At 39.4% G+C, this 17,123-nt stretch overlaps 1 protein-coding gene across 1 annotated transcript in view; it reads right to left on the bottom strand.

Annotated features, from left to right (window-relative positions):
• Positions 1-16,906, bottom strand: part of ccdc146 (coiled-coil domain containing 146) — a gene marked incomplete at both ends in the record, with an annotated part of 32,671 nt that extends 15,765 nt beyond the window's left edge. Inside the window, 17 exons of the mRNA XM_080491587.1 lie at positions 1,395-1,623; positions 1,727-1,875; positions 2,679-2,754; positions 2,877-3,041; positions 3,602-3,690; positions 4,283-4,450; positions 5,522-5,614; positions 6,493-6,589; positions 7,495-7,584; positions 7,737-7,964; positions 9,291-9,364; positions 9,472-9,565; positions 9,735-9,817; positions 10,877-10,934; positions 14,712-14,927; positions 15,823-15,905; positions 16,886-16,906. Coding sequence (XP_080347713.1) covers positions 1,395-1,623; positions 1,727-1,875; positions 2,679-2,754; positions 2,877-3,041; positions 3,602-3,690; positions 4,283-4,450; positions 5,522-5,614; positions 6,493-6,589; positions 7,495-7,584; positions 7,737-7,964; positions 9,291-9,364; positions 9,472-9,565; positions 9,735-9,817; positions 10,877-10,934; positions 14,712-14,927; positions 15,823-15,905; positions 16,886-16,906 — 2,013 coding nt within the window. The remainder of the gene's footprint in view (positions 1-1,394; positions 1,624-1,726; positions 1,876-2,678; positions 2,755-2,876; positions 3,042-3,601; positions 3,691-4,282; positions 4,451-5,521; positions 5,615-6,492; positions 6,590-7,494; positions 7,585-7,736; positions 7,965-9,290; positions 9,365-9,471; positions 9,566-9,734; positions 9,818-10,876; positions 10,935-14,711; positions 14,928-15,822; positions 15,906-16,885) is intronic.
• Positions 16,907-17,123: the final 217 nt, after the last annotated feature.

Here is a 17,123-nt window from a genome sequence, read left to right as displayed (position 1 = left end):
ATGAATGCTGGATGTAGTTAAAAATAAAGAATATGAGCGCTGTGTTCTTTTCATTAAAGTAAAGAGTGGGCACAGTATGTTTTTTGAGCAATTCAAAACTGTTATTATAAGGTGAGGGTGTGTAAATGCATTTCAAAACAAAGATCAGCTCATTAGTGGTGTTTGTGTTTTGCAACTGTTCTAAGAAATGTCTCTTCTGGAGCCCTGCGCTCCACCGTTCTCTTTGGAGATCCCCTCGCCTGACACTGAAAGCCATAAATCTGAACAACAATCCACCATACTGAAGACAAGACTCACATACACAAACATGTACTTGCTGAGATTCCCCTATGACACTGAATAAAAAAAGACGATTTAAAATTTTTTTTTTTCCACAACGGATGACAGGAACACTCAAACCTTCCTGGACAATCCTATTAAATGCTGTCGGAGGAAATCTATGGCTGCAATCCAACACAAACAAACATGTAATTTGCCTGAAAATTCCAAGTAAAACTCCTCAAAGGCACAGTCTCTCTTTTTAGTGCCACTTCTGTCAACTGATCACAACAGGAAGTGCTAATTGACAACAGGCCCAACTCCTTCGAATTCCACACTGCTGAAGCGCAGCCTGATGGAGTCATTGTCGTCCTGTTGGACTGTGCGGCGAAAGGCTGCATCAATTAGCGCCTGTTAGGAAATCAACTGTGTGAAGACTATTGAGGTAAGAATGAAAATAACGACACAAGTACGCTTGTTCAAGATTATAATGAGGGACACAAGGCTGTTTAAAACAGTGGCGCACCTGAGCTGTGACCTTAGGGATCAGATGTCAGTTACAATAGTTGGTCAAAAAGAAGAACAGGAAATGTGATGTATTTTTAAATAACAATGAGGGAAACTTTCAACAAAACTCAAGACTGTTGAACCCATCTTAATGGGTGATTTCTAGCATTTCCATGATTCATTCTCAATTATCTAAAGTGTCTCATAAATGGACCAACATTATTTAATCTCCAACATTTCAAGTGATTAGTGGGCAGTTGTAAGTTACCATCCGCCAGTGATGTACGTACATTTTGGGGGAAAAATTTGGATAAACTTATGGTTGTAAAAATGTTCAGTGAAAATCCCTGATCTGTAATAAAAGTAAAATATGTATACAAGAAAAAAAACGAGTAATTTGGGACATGTCGGAACAGCATTGTTAAAGAAAAAACAAAAGTTGATACTTTTAAGAGTGAAACAAGAGTATGAGGCTCATGAGACCAAGGAAAATAAGTGTTTTTCCCACAGTTTTTTTCTAGGGTCAGTTCTTTGGTAAGTTCTTGTGAAAAGTGTTGAGCTATAGTGTCACATGACTGAGCAAAGATGCATTTGCAGGTCAATGTACTTAAATAGAGTTCTATCTTTACCTCTATCTGCAGCATGGTGATTTCTTCCTCCAAGACTCTCCGGGGAAGAACTTCCTTCTCCTTCAGGTCAATCTGTCTCTTCTCCTCAGTAATCCCCAACTGTAAATCTCGAATGTCCTTCTCCAACGTCTCCAGAGACGTGTTCCCCTCAGTGATGGCTGCAGCCAGCGTGTTACACTTCTCATCGTAGTTGGACAAAACTTCCTCATGTTCCACCAGCTGAATTCCTCTGTGAGGCATGGAAAGTAAACACATGCATGCAAACCCGATGTGAAAGAATTCCATTGCTTGTAGTATTTTGACATTGTGCAAGCATCAAGCTATGGACGTACAGAGAATTGCGTTGTTGTACCGCGGTTTCGTGTTCCTTGTTTATTTCCAGGAGGGCCTCCTTCTGATGATTAATCACCTGGCTGAGCCTGAGCAGCTCCAGATTGTTGTCCTCACACTCTTGACTCATCTCACGATGCTTCCAGGCAACCTTTAAAAGGTTTGGTTATTTCAGGTTAAGACACAAAGAGATTCTGACATTTGTGATCATACCGCACAGAAAAAAACAACGTAGGCAAACCCCTGTGTGGGATTTATTGATGTTTTGTGATTCATAAATGTAACTGAGATGTATTATGTCAGTGGAAATAAAAGAAATATAATAGAAATATGTACGTCTATTAAAGCCTAAGCGTTGCAGTAATCCACTACTGCTCTGCCTGGTCTTTTCTCATCGTTCAGATCACAATTAACTGTGTGATTAATGCATCTGTGTGGGTCTGTGTAATGCTTGTTTTGCTTTGTGATGTCTACCCGACGGAGCCTGACAAAGACCTCTGCTGAAAGCGTTGCTCTCTTTACAAATCTTGTGCACGCTGTAATTGGATTGTGCAGTATTTTTTTTTTATGACCAAGTCTGATGTGGACAACGAGTACTGAGATGCATCTTATACAGTAGACAACATGAAAGTTCTTGTAAACCCTTTGAATAAGCTGTAAAGAGAGTGTTTGATGGATTAACTGGCATATGAAAGCCACAAAGAGAAACACAGAATGTTTTTTTTATTTCTCTCTGCTGCTATATGGCTGTTTAAAACCAGGTTAAAGAGTCCCACTTGAGATAAATAACTTTCGCATCAGTTTAAAATCTGGATTCACACATTTGTTATCTAATCATTTACATTGTCTAATCTGTGAAACTGGTGTAAGGTAAAAGTTTCCCACAATTCGTGTGTGTGTGTGTGTGTGTGTGTGTGTGTGTGTGTGTGTGTGTGTGTGTGTGTGTTCCTGAACCTTAGAGATGTCATTGCGCAGTTTGTCTCTCGTTTTAGAACTATGAGAGAGCTTCATACGAGCCTTCGTAAATGACCTGAAAAGTAACACAAGTACATAAACAGAGATTTAAATCGTAGCCTCAAAGCAGTTAAAGTAAAAAAAAAAAAAGAAAAAACTCTTAATCTTTCTTTACGACATGTAGGCACACACACATACCTTTCCTTGTTGGCGACAATAGTGCGTTGGATTTCCATCTCGTTCTGCAGGACTTTAATCTGCTCTGACAACTCGGTGATCGTCTGTGAGGTGATCTGCATCAGCTTGACATACTTATTCTTCTTTTCCACGATCATATCGCACAGTTTAGAATACATTGATATTCTGAGGAAGAAAAATAATGAAAAAGTCTTTTCTTGATCACTATAACAAAGGCAGACAGTTGACTGCTTGATACAGTTTCAAAAGGTGAATTTACATGGAGGGCAGTGACATCAGACTGCTGCTGTTACCACAGAATGGGACTACATGCGTTACTCTGTGTCTGAATGCTGAAGTATGACCAAATTAGTGAGACATAGTTTTCTACCCATGTACAGATGTCTGGTTTAATTCTAATTCCGTCTATTGAGCAGAAAAGACAAACAATTAACTAAGGAATCAATTCTCAGTCTTGAAATTGCTCACAGAGACATCATGCAGGTACTTGGAGCTCTTTTTCTGCTACACACGCTTCACAATATTGAGCAAAATCTGTTATGAAATGATGTTTAAAGGATGCAGTGAAATCGCCACATTATATTTTATCAGAAAGTAAGAAGACAGCTACAGTAGATGTAGTTATAATGTTTTCCCTCATTAACAGCATATCTATGTGGCGTCCTCTTTTTTATGGCACACTTTGCATAAATTCGCCCAAAGAAAAAAAACGCTATCAGGGACACCTGCGCTGCAGCATTGTGTTGAGCTTGCTTTGGTCCGCGATGATCAGATCTTTTTCTTGGAGCTCCTGCTGGATGTGCTGGTTCAGTTGCTGTGGGCAGATTTAAGTGGGTAAAATGACAATCAGTTCTGCGTGGGTGGGTTTGTTTACGAGTGTGTGCACTCACAAAACATCTAACTTCACTCGTACTTGCGGGTGCACAAACTGTTACAGCTTCCCATCTGACGATGTGAATAAATGAAGGAAAATAATAAGTTGGCTGTTGTTTTTGAGAGGGGGAACTCTCGCAAAATTGCTTAATTCTTTTTTTTTTTTTTAGCTGATTTGGAGTTCCACGCTTCAGGAATTTAATAAAAATCATTTCTCACAAAATGAAAAGGCTTTTACACACTTCAATTTAATTATCTACATATTTTAGCTCTCTGTTTTTCTAAATCCCAAAAAATGGGTGATTATCATGCTATTGTTGAGATAGAGGACATTTGTTTTAGTCATTAGTTTTTCTTTAAGAAAATCACCAAAAAGGAGCCAAAATATATTCTTACTTAAGCTCGTCTTTGATGTTTTTAACACATTTATGTGTGAAATTTGCATATAAGTGCATAAGTACCATTACTAATGACAATAGCAAAACCTATTATAAATGTATCTTTTGCTGTGTTTGTGTGTCTTTGTAATGCACCTCAGCCCTGAGCCGCTCACGGTGCTTCTGGCCCCTCTCCTCGGCTTTGATCTGTGTCAGACATCTGAGGTTATGGAGTTCTTCTCTGAGGCAGTTTGACTCCCTCAGCAGCTCCTGAATCCTCCCATACTGACGCTTCTTCTGGCTCTCCTCCTCAGCCGCAGACAGCTGGTGGGGAACACAGTCACTTCAAAAATCTCAATTTGGATGAAATTGTGGGGTTGAGCAAAGTCCTTTACAATACGGAATATTACACAAGTGAGGAGAATCGTCTGTATTACAGCCCAAGAAACCTATGTGATGAGACATTTTCTATTGGGAGTCTAAATGACAGAAAAGGAAAAGTACAAGATTAAAATGGCACATTTACCCTTTACAAGGGTGGTCTTTAGAAGAAAAAGCTTTGTCAAACCAAATCTTGTTTAGTATGAGGACCTGAACTTTCTAAAATCAAGACATTATAAAAACACATTGAACTGAATGACGGGGGGCGCACGCGTGTCGGGGTGCAAAATGTCATGTGAAGATGTGACATGCAGTAACATTGCGATAATGACATGGTTTCCGATAAATACAAACACTCATCGCCACATGCTATGGGATAATTATGCAAGTCAATCGATTAAAATGCTTTAATTAACCAAACAAATTTAGCAAATTAAATGTGATTTATTGCACCTTTCTTTCATATTTCAAATTATAGCATTTCCAATTTAGAGAACATGACTCCATGGGGTATGGACACATAATTCATCACGGCTGAGCCAGGCGTTTGTGTTATGTAAATTGTACTGATTGATATTGGGATATTAATAAATGTGTGTGAGAAAGTGTAGCAATGCACACAAGTACTTGTGTGTGAACGCAAGCGCAACACAACAGCCTGTTCTTGACAAAGACTTTGTTTCTCTCCAGCTCCTGTTCTTAGTCCTCACTGCTATTTCAGATGCAGTATTTTAAAACCTTTGAACGGTTTGTTAACTACAACGTCCAGCACCTGTAATTGGATTTGCATCATGATGGACACGCCACTGTTCATTCAGTGGATCACATCGTGCCTGTTCCTCTTGTTTCTGAGACTGTTATGCAGAATCAAGTGCAACCCCGGGAGCTCAATATTACACCATGAATTTAGAATTTTGTTTCAGACCTATTTCCCAGAATGGTATTCGGACCAATACCGCATATTGAATGAGTCAAGCAACTTTTTGCCATCACATCTAAAGTACACAGCCTTACCTGATTTTCAAAGCTCGCTTTGAGAGCATCCACCTCTTTCTGAAGCTCCAGTCTTCGCTGAATACCGGCCTCTCTTTTGGGCACAGCATCCAACTGAAAATCCAAAGCAGAACCTCAAGTCTGTTTAATTTTTCCATCACACTACAACACTGTTATCCTAGCGACGGTCCATTGTTTTACATGTGCGAACTATTAGACTATATGATAAAAAAGAAAAGCCCACAAGGACCAATATCCGACTTCATCTCAAATTCAGTCTGTGCATTTTTAATCACACATCAAACACAGACTGCAAAACTAATACTGCGTGTGTAAGTGTCCCTGAGGCCTTTGCTCTTGCTGCTATAGTGACACTGGCTCATATTCAGAGGTATGAATTACGCTGGGACAAATTCAAAAAATATTAGTCCTTGAAAGAAGACTGGATAAAGTTTTCTAAATATTCATATGCGGTATAAAGTTCACAGCACAATATCTAACTGTAGTAAAAGTCACAGTTATTCTTGGCTGACCAGGCACAGCGGTTAAAATTGTTATGAGTAAAGATGCATGCGAGTTCTGTTCATGATTGGCAGATTAAATCACTCAAACTATACACAAGTGAGTTTCTTTTTTAACTGGTCGTGTGAGCATGTACATTCACGGAAGCGTCAGTGATTTCCTCTTAAACGTGAGATATGCTGATACATTTCCAGTAAGTCTATGAAAAAAAGGAGAGGAAGCCACTGAGAAATTCTGGTGAAACACATATAACAAGCAGATGTACTAGTTCTGAGGACATTTCCAGTTGAAGATTGCAACAACTGTGTTGTAGCCTTGAAACGTTCCAGGTTTTTACCATTAGGGAGGTTTTCTAGTACAATCAGAATATTTCCAAACTACCATTGTTGGATACAAATTTACCATATATCCAGAAACTGTAGGCTAAAAAGTTGCTTGAACTTGTGCCAACGTTCAAAGCAAAGAGTCACCTGTGCTTGTAAATCATTGTAGATGGTTTGGTTGCGGTCGAGCTGCTCAGTGGACATGGCCAATGCTTGCTCCATCCTCCTGAGGGTTTGCATCTGCCTGAGGAGGCATAAAAAAAAAAAAAACCACCTTTTGAATATTCATCAACATAATAGTGCTGCCCCTCACACACTTTTTATCGGCATTTTATCCTTGTTACACCAAACTGTATATAGATTATTGTGGTGATTTTCAGGTGTGTGTGGAATGCAAATGCAGGACTGCTTTTGACCTTTTTGGACTGTCCAAACAACTCATGAAAATGAAATGTCTGTTGGCCTTTGCAGTGAAACTGAAGCACATCAGTTTGGCTGGAAAACCTGTTAAGACAATGCGATTACTTGCAAAAGTCAAAACTTCTCAAATACTTGCGGCTCATGTCAAGTCAAAATTTCAGTGACACATACAAACACGTAATTAGACTTCTGATCTCGAGAGTTTGAATGTTTCACATCCTATTGACATTTAACAGGCCTTTCCTTCCCCCATTTGCATATATTTTCACTTTTTACAGTATAGAACTTCCAAACAAATTGAACTGTGTCGCTGAAGTTTTACTTGTTGGTGATTCTGTTGTGTAAAATGTAATGTGATAAATATGCACAATCTGACTTTTTCTACGTTTACTGAGACCCCTGGTAAAAAATAAATTGCTGAGTCTGTCATCCTCCACAGCATTATGCACTGTTCTCTGTGGAGTTTCTGACCTCCAGCTGTGCTTTGTGACTGTTTTCAGGACATAATGCGAAAAGATGGGCATCTGTGGGGAAATAGACTTCCATTAAGTGCCGGGTACACAATGCTGAGTTTTAGAACGCTCAAATTGGCTTTATAATTGAAATATTTCAGCAGTGTCACAACTGAAGGACATTAACACAAAGTCAACTTGATTATGTTTTCAAGAGAAAGCTTCATTTCGATGTGCATGTATTCATTCACATGTTTCCTCTGGATTCATTGTGTACCTGTTTTTCTCCCTCAGCTGCACAGAATGGCCCTCATGCAGGTACTTCCTGTCACACATGATGTTCTGCAACTTCAATTCAAGGATACCTCTGGGGAAGCAAAAAAAAAAAAAACCACAGTTACACTCAGGACAAAGTTCTCTTACAGCCAGACCAAACATGTCATCTCTACTCAAATGTGAAATAGTTATGCATTTGTTTCTTCTTGCAAATGCCTTTAAACTGTAGAGGAAAGTTTTTACCTGTCGTCCAAGACTTCCCTCGCCTCCTCCTTGCTGACCTCCATCTCTTTCAGCAGCTGCCCGTGCTTTCTCTGACTCTCCTCCACTTGGCTCTTCAGACCCTCCACCGCGCGAATCACCTCCTCGCCCTTCATCTTGAGGGAACGGTTACGCTCATCCACCTTCTTCACTTGCCGCTCCCTTTCTGTGATCTCCACATTTAGTTCTTCTATTTTCTTCATGGCCACTCTGGTGTTTGTGGAGTGTTGACAGAGAAATCAAGAAACGGCAGAGGGAACGTGAGCACGAGAGCAGGATGAAAGCATCCCCTGGTTTTCTGCTCCTTTCCAATGAGAGTGCATATGTTATGAAATAACAGCATGTGCATCCATCTTTTACATACACCCCGCAGTACTCTGCAGCTTTGTGAATTTGAAATTACAAGTGCATGGCTCGTGCACTTGGTTTCCACTGCATTCCGTGCCAGATAAATATTAATTTCAAATAAACATGAAAGGATCTGCAGGAAAATCATGAGTGAACCATCAAGCAGCTGGACTAGGAATTCAGAAAATGATATCTGGTGCATATGATTTTTTTTAGCACATTAGAAGGATTGACACCTGTGGAATGTTGAGAAGAATAAACTTGTATCCTGATTTTCAGTTCCTTATCAGGATGAAACTCATTCCTACAGAAAATACAGTGTAAATAAAATACATGGGGACAGGGAATATTAAGTCCAGAGAAGAAAGTGAAAACAACTGGTAAATGGGGTTTCAGCAACAAAATATTGGAGACAAAAAAGTATAAATCTGTTTTGAAAAAAAGGTGTTTTATTTCGCACGTGAGAAAATCAATACAATGGGGGGGGGGGATCCTCCTTTACTGCAGATTCGCCTGTTTAAATTCTGTTGTCTATCAAAGCTTTTGCTCCATCAAGCTGGAACAAATAGACAATTAGAGAAAAAGGAGAAAAACTTACAATCTCTGCCTTAATTCTTCCATTCAGCAACATCTATTGCTTTTTTTGGCCCATCAGCTGTTTTGCTGTGTGTTCTCACATTTTCAATATTGTTCCCTAGTTTGCTCATAATTTCTCCCAAATGTAGTTGTTGAGATTTCAAAAGCAACACTTTAAGTTTCTGCATCATTGGCAGACATTCCTCCAGTTTCCAATCAGGCAATCCATATTTTCAAAACTCATTCTTATCCACTTTAAGCTTTTTATTTTTATTTTATCTTTTAATTTCAAATTGTGACAGACTTACACACATCTATCACCCTTTACACACAGAAATGGCACACAGAGACCAGGAGAAGTGTTCTGACTTAACTTTAGCTTTGGTGATCCTCACCGGTAAAAAATTACAATGGAGGTAAATATACATAGTATTTCTTTCATTTACTTTTTATTGATATCCAGTGACAAACACAGGCATCTACATCAATTTGTGTTGCTGTTTAACCAGCGCATGAATTCTGTCTTCTTTTTCACCAGAAAATTTTAAAAAGGAGGGGGGGGAGAAAACTACAGCTTTATATAGACATGAACATATTATCCCAGGCACTTACTCTTTCTTAGACCGTTTCCTCTCAGCCTCCTTGAAAATCTGGTCAGGTATGCTGATGAGCTGGGCTCTCTCCGCCTTTTCACATCCATGCAGCGACATGCACACAAGAAATGTAAGAAAGCAGATGATTTGTGATTTTATGCATGGCGCGCTGTGGGCTTTGCCCACCCCCATTCACAGACCTCTTTGAACTCGATGATCTCCTTCTTGTCTTCCAGCTCTTTCCGTTCCATCAGTATCTGCTTTTCACTCATTTCCACATCTTCCAACAGATTTCTGTACAGGAAGGGGGAGAGAGATGCACACCAGAGTGTGTTCATCAAGAGAACACTATTCTTCGAAAAAAAAAAAATGTTTTAATGAACAAAAACTACAAAAGAACATAAAAACGATGCGAATAAGAAACAAACGCATGAATCAGAGATTTTTCCAAGTGATACGATACCCAATTTCAAGTTGTCGCTGGGCAATCTCTTTTTTAAGATCCTCACACTTGTCACGTATGGCCTTTGCCTTGTCCTCCAGCTCCTAGGGGGCGTCCAGCAGAATGCACTTAATCACACATTGTCTTCATCATCAATCAGATTAGATTTAGGTCTTAAAGGGGTCATATTATCCAGCTTTTCGACACTTTCACATGGTCGTTGGTCCAAAAAACATTGTATTCAAAGTTTATTGCCCCAAATCCAGTTTTTCTTTGATTTTCAGCCATTTGAATATTGGAGCCATTTGAGGAGCTGCATTCAGAATCTGCTGTGTCTGTGTGAGCTGGACTGGCTCCGCCCCCACACAAGCCCATCTTAGGAAGAGGACGAAGTACTTCCTCTCGTGGTGCCATGTGCCAGAGCAGAGCTGCCTAATTGTGGGAGGGTCAAAGGGAGGGCCTACCTTGATTGGGATTGGCTCAAGCCCTGATGACAATATATAGGGTTTGATTTGTGATTCGCTCATTGGAGCAACACACTGTTTAAAAACTGAAACAAGCCAGAGAGAGATGAGAAACTTCTTCACTTCTGGGGTGTCATTCCCAGGTATGGGGACTCATATTACAGTTGGAAAACCATTAGAAAGTGAATTTTGCATCAAATGACCCCTTTAAGTTTCGAACATAGCACAGGATTTAGATTTTTTTAAATTTTTTTTATTGAGAATCAAGGCCTATAGGTTTTCTTGTAACTCTACTAAGGATGATTAAAAAGCTACCGAGAATTTTAATTACCTTCTAAATGTTATAAAGGTCTTGATGAACAAAAGATGGAGTAAAAGCAGTTCTGTACACACAAAACCATGAGTACTAGAACTATACTATGAAATACCAATAAATGAATTAATGTCCTTATACATATTGTATCGGTGATTATGTTAACATATGTAAATGTTGTATATTATAAGAATGCACCTCTCTCCATCCAACTTCATATTTAGGGAAAAAATAAGTTTCAAATTCTTCTATGGCTGTCATTCATCTTTATACGGAGAGAGTTCATCTGGAGTGAGAGTTGAGTAAAATCCATATGTATCTCGGCTGTTCCACCGGTAATCCATGTCTCTGGAAACTCGACCCGGATGGTGCAATGATGAACTTACAGCAGGTTGTGTCTGACTCTCATTCTCCTTCTCCAGACAGCGCTTCTCTTCCCGGAGCCTGCACACGGGTGAGGTGAGGTAAAGTGAGACAAGAGGTGCAGGACACATGGACGCAAAAGAGACACCGTAGGAGGAAGAAAGCAAAATAAATTAGATTTTTTTTTTGAGTGAAAGACATGACAAGGGGAATAACTCTGACATTTTCACTTTCACTAATGTGCAGTTTCCAGGTACTCAAACAAAACAGAAAAACAAACAAATGCAGAATCCACAGATTATTAAAATGAATGACTAAAGCTTGAATGAGTATTAGTAAAAATATAAGTTATTTATGCTATTCTGGCTAAAACACAAATAAAGTAAACAAAAAAAAACATACAGCCATTTTCATGTTATGTAAGCACATAAATCTTAAGTCTCCACACAGAGCCTGAATATGTACATAAAGAAACCGTGTTTTCATCTTTCTGTTGCGGATGCTTTTTCAAAAACTGATTAAAGTTTGCATAAAGTCATTTCAAGCTCTGCCATTATGAAAAAAAGCTTACATTAGCACATAACTGTACTGCTGCACATTTCATAGAGTAAATGATATTAATCTTCTTGACAACTTGATGTATTGGATATTACCTGATACGCATGAAAAAAAAAAAAACTGTCTTACAGCCACTGGGTGGGTGGGGGAAAAAAATAAAAAGGTGCTGAATTCCTGTGTCTGTGTTTGGCTGAAGATAAAGGACACACTGATTTTAAAAGGCATATTTGCATGGAGAGCATCTGCTTGTCATATGCAGGCCGATATCCATGTGGACGAGAGAGGAGAAAAGCAAAATGGAAATAGAGAGGAGCAAAAGAACAGTGTGAAGCTGAGGCGGTGGAAAGGAGGTGGAAGGAGGGATAAACCGAGTTGGTGGAGTTCCACGAGAGTTCATGAGCAAAAACCTGTCACAAATAATATGCACAGTCACTGTCTAATACTGTCTATTACTGCCTCCTTGGAGAATGCTCTGCAAGTAGTTTTCATTTAATATTTCAATTACCGCAGCGCCTACTCTATCTGGCCCAGTGTGTATGCTCTGCACTAAAAACCGTGATATACTGCAGATCATATCTGCCCTATAGTTGCAAGTTTATGTGCAGTGAGTGGTTCATATTGCTGAGGCAATTCAGAGTCAAATGTAATGTGATGAGGATAGGAGTAATGATAAAATAAATAAGATTTATTGCCAAATTGTATTTTTTTTTATTTCTGAGTATCTTTAAGTTTCTCTCCGGAGATTTTGACTTAAAGGGGACATATCATGCTAAATCCACTTTTTTAGCCCTTAAATGCATTTTGTTGTATATTTAGAGTGTTTAGAAGTACAGAAAAGTTCAAAGTAGTCTCTTCAGGTGCTCCGTTGATATCTTTATATTCTGTTTTGGTCATATTTTGCGATCGGTTTCGATTTTTCTATTCTCTATTACGTTTTTTGAACAATGACGTCACAGTATTCTCAGCGGAACTGCCAAATTAGGACATCGACATTTCGAGCAATCCGCCATTTTTGTTTCTCGCTGCGATTTTGTAGTCCAACCGAAGTTACGAGAGGATAAGTCGAAATGTTCGGTTGTTGGATGTAGTCACCCACAAGTTTCGTTACACCGTCTCCCAGCATCAGAACCTTTTCGAAGTGCCTGGTTGAGTTTTATTTTTCACAGAAATGTACCCACATCTGTGGGTAAGGTCATTTTTGTGTGCGCGAATCACTTTAAGGACGACTGCTTCAGCAACCTCCGCCAGTATAAAGAAGGATTTGCCGAAAGACTTCGTCTGATTGAGCGGTCAGTTCCTTCTATCTATGGAGACGACGAACAGAGCACTTCGGTAAGCTGTATATAACGCTAAAAAGTGTGATGATAAGACGTCCCTGTCATTGTTTTGTTAGCATTAGCAGTTGCACCGTCTTCATATGTTAGCGCTGTGTGCTCGTTTTAGATTATAATGTAACTTCTGTGTTAAATAGTCGTTGTAATACAGGCAGTATTGTAGTAGTGGGCATGGATGGAGAAGTTAGTGTAAATATAGTAACACACCATTGCGTTACATCCATATGAAGACGTTGTTCTGTAGGTGCATCATCGTCATTTTCATCTCGCTCCGCCGGGTCCGACTCTGGCTCCAACATGTATGGCTGGATGGACAAATCTTCCCTTGTTGACATTTTGTAAATAATGTGTGAATATAAAGTTTCTGCGCCGCTAGATAATTGTATCTGTTCTATCAAACTACAAAGATGGCCGAACAGGGTGACGTTGAACCGAGTGTGACCTCTGCAACCTGGAGAGGAGGAGGGGTATGAAGTGTGTCATTTGCATTTGAAGAGACCGCCCCAAAACGAGTTGCTCTCAGAAGCGCATCAGAAAAGGGGTTGAAAAGGGGCCTGTGGAGCTCCAATAATGAGGAATTCAGACCCAAGCATTGCAGTTTCGCGTTGTATAGACCACAACTGTATGATTTATATGTAAAAAGGAAGGATTTAAAAGCATGATATGTCTCCTTTAAACAAGCATTTTAGTGTGTGTGTGTGTGTGTGTGTGTGTGTGTGTGTGTGTGTGTGTGTGTGTGTGTGTGTGTGTGTGTGTGTGTGTGTGTGTGTGTGTGTGTGTGTGTGTGTGTTCTTTGCCAGAGGCCGATGATGGTATTAATACTTAACTTGTTTGTGTTTATTATGGATGTGATTGTCATTTCATTCTGTTTGATTGTCAAATGCAGTAGAAACATTTCAAGCAAACTTTCTAATGTTCTTCAGAAGTACATGTAGAACATACTATGCAGATTGTCTAAGCCTAAAATGTAGTGAATTTACACATCACCATTTGCAGTTTTGGACTCTGTGCATGTTTTTTAGCACTTGTATCTCCCAAGAAGAGGTCATTAACAGGCAAAAGTCAAAATGTTTGGGAACCACTGGCGAATGTTATCAGGTTGCTTAGCAATATTCCAGTAACCTCCGTCTCACACTTGGAAAAGTAGAGTTTGTGTACAGAGGAAGGGGCGATAATAAAGTGAGTATGTTATTTTCCATTTCTGTGGGTGTGTTTGACCTTTTTGGGCATGGGGAGTTGAGTGAGTTAAGGGAGGAAACGGAGAAACCTGCAGCAGGAAATGAGGAGAAGTGGTTGTAATAAGGAGGAAAAAAAACCACTCAAGGGAACAGAAACGTGTACAGGACTGATAAACAGAAAGTAACTAGTGCGCGCAGTTCATGTGTTACATTCAGAGGAAGTTTTTTTCCCTCACGAATCTGTGAAAAATTGATTCATAGACATAGTGGGTAACACAATCATTGCAGAAGTCATATTTTATTCCTGCCAGTGTGAAGAAATATGCAATAGGCTGAGCAATGCACTGACATGGTATCCAATAGTGTGTGTGCGTGCGTGCGTGCGTGCGTGTGTGTGTGCGTGTGTGTGCATACAGCATATCCTTCAGCACCACTCCCCTTTCACTTCTGTGTTTTGTTCTTACTGTTTTTCTGTGTGGGGTTTTTTTTTCAGGGATGTGTGTGTGTGTGTGTGTGTGTGTGTGTGTGTGTGTGTGTGTGTGTGTGTGTGTGTGTGTGTGTGTGTGTGTGTGTGTGTGTGTGTGTGTGTGTGTGTGTGTGTGTGTGTGTGTGTGTGTGTGTAACACCTATGACACATATCAAGAGAAATGTGTAAATCTGTGTTTATTGCCAGAATCAAAGTGAATTGCATTTGATTTCTTTTGCATTTAAGTCGATACCTGACTGAAAACATCATGTGTGCGATGGGCATAAAATACAGTGTTCATGTCTGTATATACACAGCTCACCATTTCAGTTGGTGTTGTGTCTGGTACTCTCTCTCCTCGACAGCCTTCAGTTCATTGCATGCCTGGAGGAGCTGTTGCCTCAGTTCTTTGACCTCACTTTCAGCCTCCTCAGAGGGACTCTGCTCCTCTGTACTCTCCACCTCGGCCCGAAGCCTCTCCAGCTCAGCACGACACCTCTTTGCCTCTCCCAGAAGCTGGACCTCAGAGTCCTGGGCACTGTTGGATGAAATTACCATTTTGGCATGTTATATTCTGGACAGCATGCATTGACTGCTGGGCCAATTTACTGTACATCCATTTAAATCATGCCCGAGTTTTGGATGAAATAAATGAACTGCTGCTCTTTTCTTTTGTTTCTTTTGACCTTTGGGAAATAACAATCAAATGGTTTCTACAATCAAGACATGCTAGATTTCTTGTTTTTGAATACGATGGTGTCATATGACATGTTTGATATTTTATTAAATAATGAAGAAAACAAATAATGAATTCAGTCGGAAATGCTATATATATAAAGTACAAATAATCAGAGTTCAACCATTTATTGCATGTAAACAATTAGGATACCCTTCATAAACATTTGGATTTTGACACAATCTTTACTCACATTTCCATTAAAATGTAGACAGACTGGTCTCAAGAAGACTAATTTCACCTTGAAAACACGTGCCATGATCATATGAAGAATCTTTCTGCATTCATTCAGAAAGTAACTGAGCATGTTTGTTTGATGTTTTATTGACTCGTGTCTCATCTTATGCAGTAGCTGAAGTGTTTGAGACATTTTTAAACTTCTTTGGATAAATTTCCCAACTATTAAGACATATGAACATCCTTGATCCCAGTCGCTGGGAGAAAAGTAAATCCAACTTCATTTTTTAGAATCTACACTGTGATTTAATTTTTTTTTTCCAAGGGTATATGAGACGAGCACGAGTGGATGTGATAAAGGGCTTAGTCTAGTTCAAGGGCACTTCTGAAGTACTCTTGCTGTCAAAAAAAACTGAAGAGAGGTGTGAGAATCTTGAAGCCCTATACCTGTACTGTATTCTACAGCCGGAAAATACAAATGTGAACTTATTAGATTTAAAACAATAATTGGATAACATACCTCTTCAAAGTGTCACGGAGAAGCCTGAAGCCCGCTTTCATTTGAGCTGCTTTGGTCTGGCTGATTTTGCCTGATGACAATAACTAAACGTGCACACAAAAAACAGGAAAATCACAAGTAAAATTGCCTTGAAAGGAAGAACAAGGAGAAAATAAAACAACTGAGCAATAGTTCCAAACTTTTTCAGAATACATGACTGTCTGGGTGGAAGCATGAGTTGAGCAGCTCAGGCTTCATTATTTCAGGGTCTCTGATCTGACCCAGACCTCGTACAAAAGCTAAAATATTAATAGGATATCATATTCTGGGAACGTCTCTTGTTGGCAGTTTTGCTGATTGAATATTCAGTCAGGCAAAATGACTTGGAATCAGATGCATTTCTGACCAGCAAGCAGTTTCTTTTGTAATGTTATTTAGTGACAAAATTAGGTTTGATAAATTGAAAGATAAATCACAAGACACTCTAGTTTTCACGATGCATATAAATAATAATAATAATAATAATAATAATAATAATAATAAAAAAGCTTATTTCTGCTGTAACATGCAAAACATACAGCTAGTGTTGCTAAATAAGTTATTTTTATCTATCAGTGCTTGAAAACATAGAATGTGCTTGATTACAGCAAAGCCTGTGCTTCTGATGCCAGGAAAAGGGATTTTACCCAAGCGAGCTATCACCAAATAAGTACACCCTGATCAAGATCAGGAGAAAAAAACAAACAAACATCACACTAACTGCAAACTAAAAAGAAGAGGACCGCCCCAAAATGTGCCCGTATGTATTGATAAGGACCCACAAGAGCAAGATCACAAGTTCCATTATCCCTGACTTATATGAGCTGGGTGGGATTAGTAAAACAAGACGTACGGCAGTGAAACTTTGGTGAGGAAAACAAAACACAGCAAAGACAAAGATATCAGGTTAAAAGCAATTGCAGAGGAGAAATTATCTACAAGTGTGGTGAAATTCCTCTCCTTGCCAGAGGAGTTCTAACAGCGATAGAAACAGAGGACAGGTGTTGTTTCCCCTCTTATCTCCAGAACCAGGTTGGTCGAGTACGGAGTAATGAGGGATAGCCATGTCTGTATCAAAGAGCTGCAGGACCGGGGATATCTCGGGTTGGACGGTGTAAGCGAGTAATCTAACAGCGATGAACACACATAAACCTTTTTGATTGTGCACGCACACGCAGACATATGCACACTGATATCTCCTCCTGGCTTTAAGCATTAGGGATGGCTGATTATGTTTTTAGATTCATCCCATTCTGTTGCTTATCTGGCCATTGTTGAAAGTG

Source organism: Lipophrys pholis, assembly GCF_963383615.2.
Source record: "Lipophrys pholis genome assembly, chromosome: 22".
NCBI classification, from domain to species: domain Eukaryota; kingdom Metazoa; phylum Chordata; class Actinopteri; order Blenniiformes; family Blenniidae; genus Lipophrys; species Lipophrys pholis.
The sequence above is the reverse complement of the archived record's forward strand: the minus strand, read 5'-3'. Positions and strand labels throughout refer to the sequence as shown.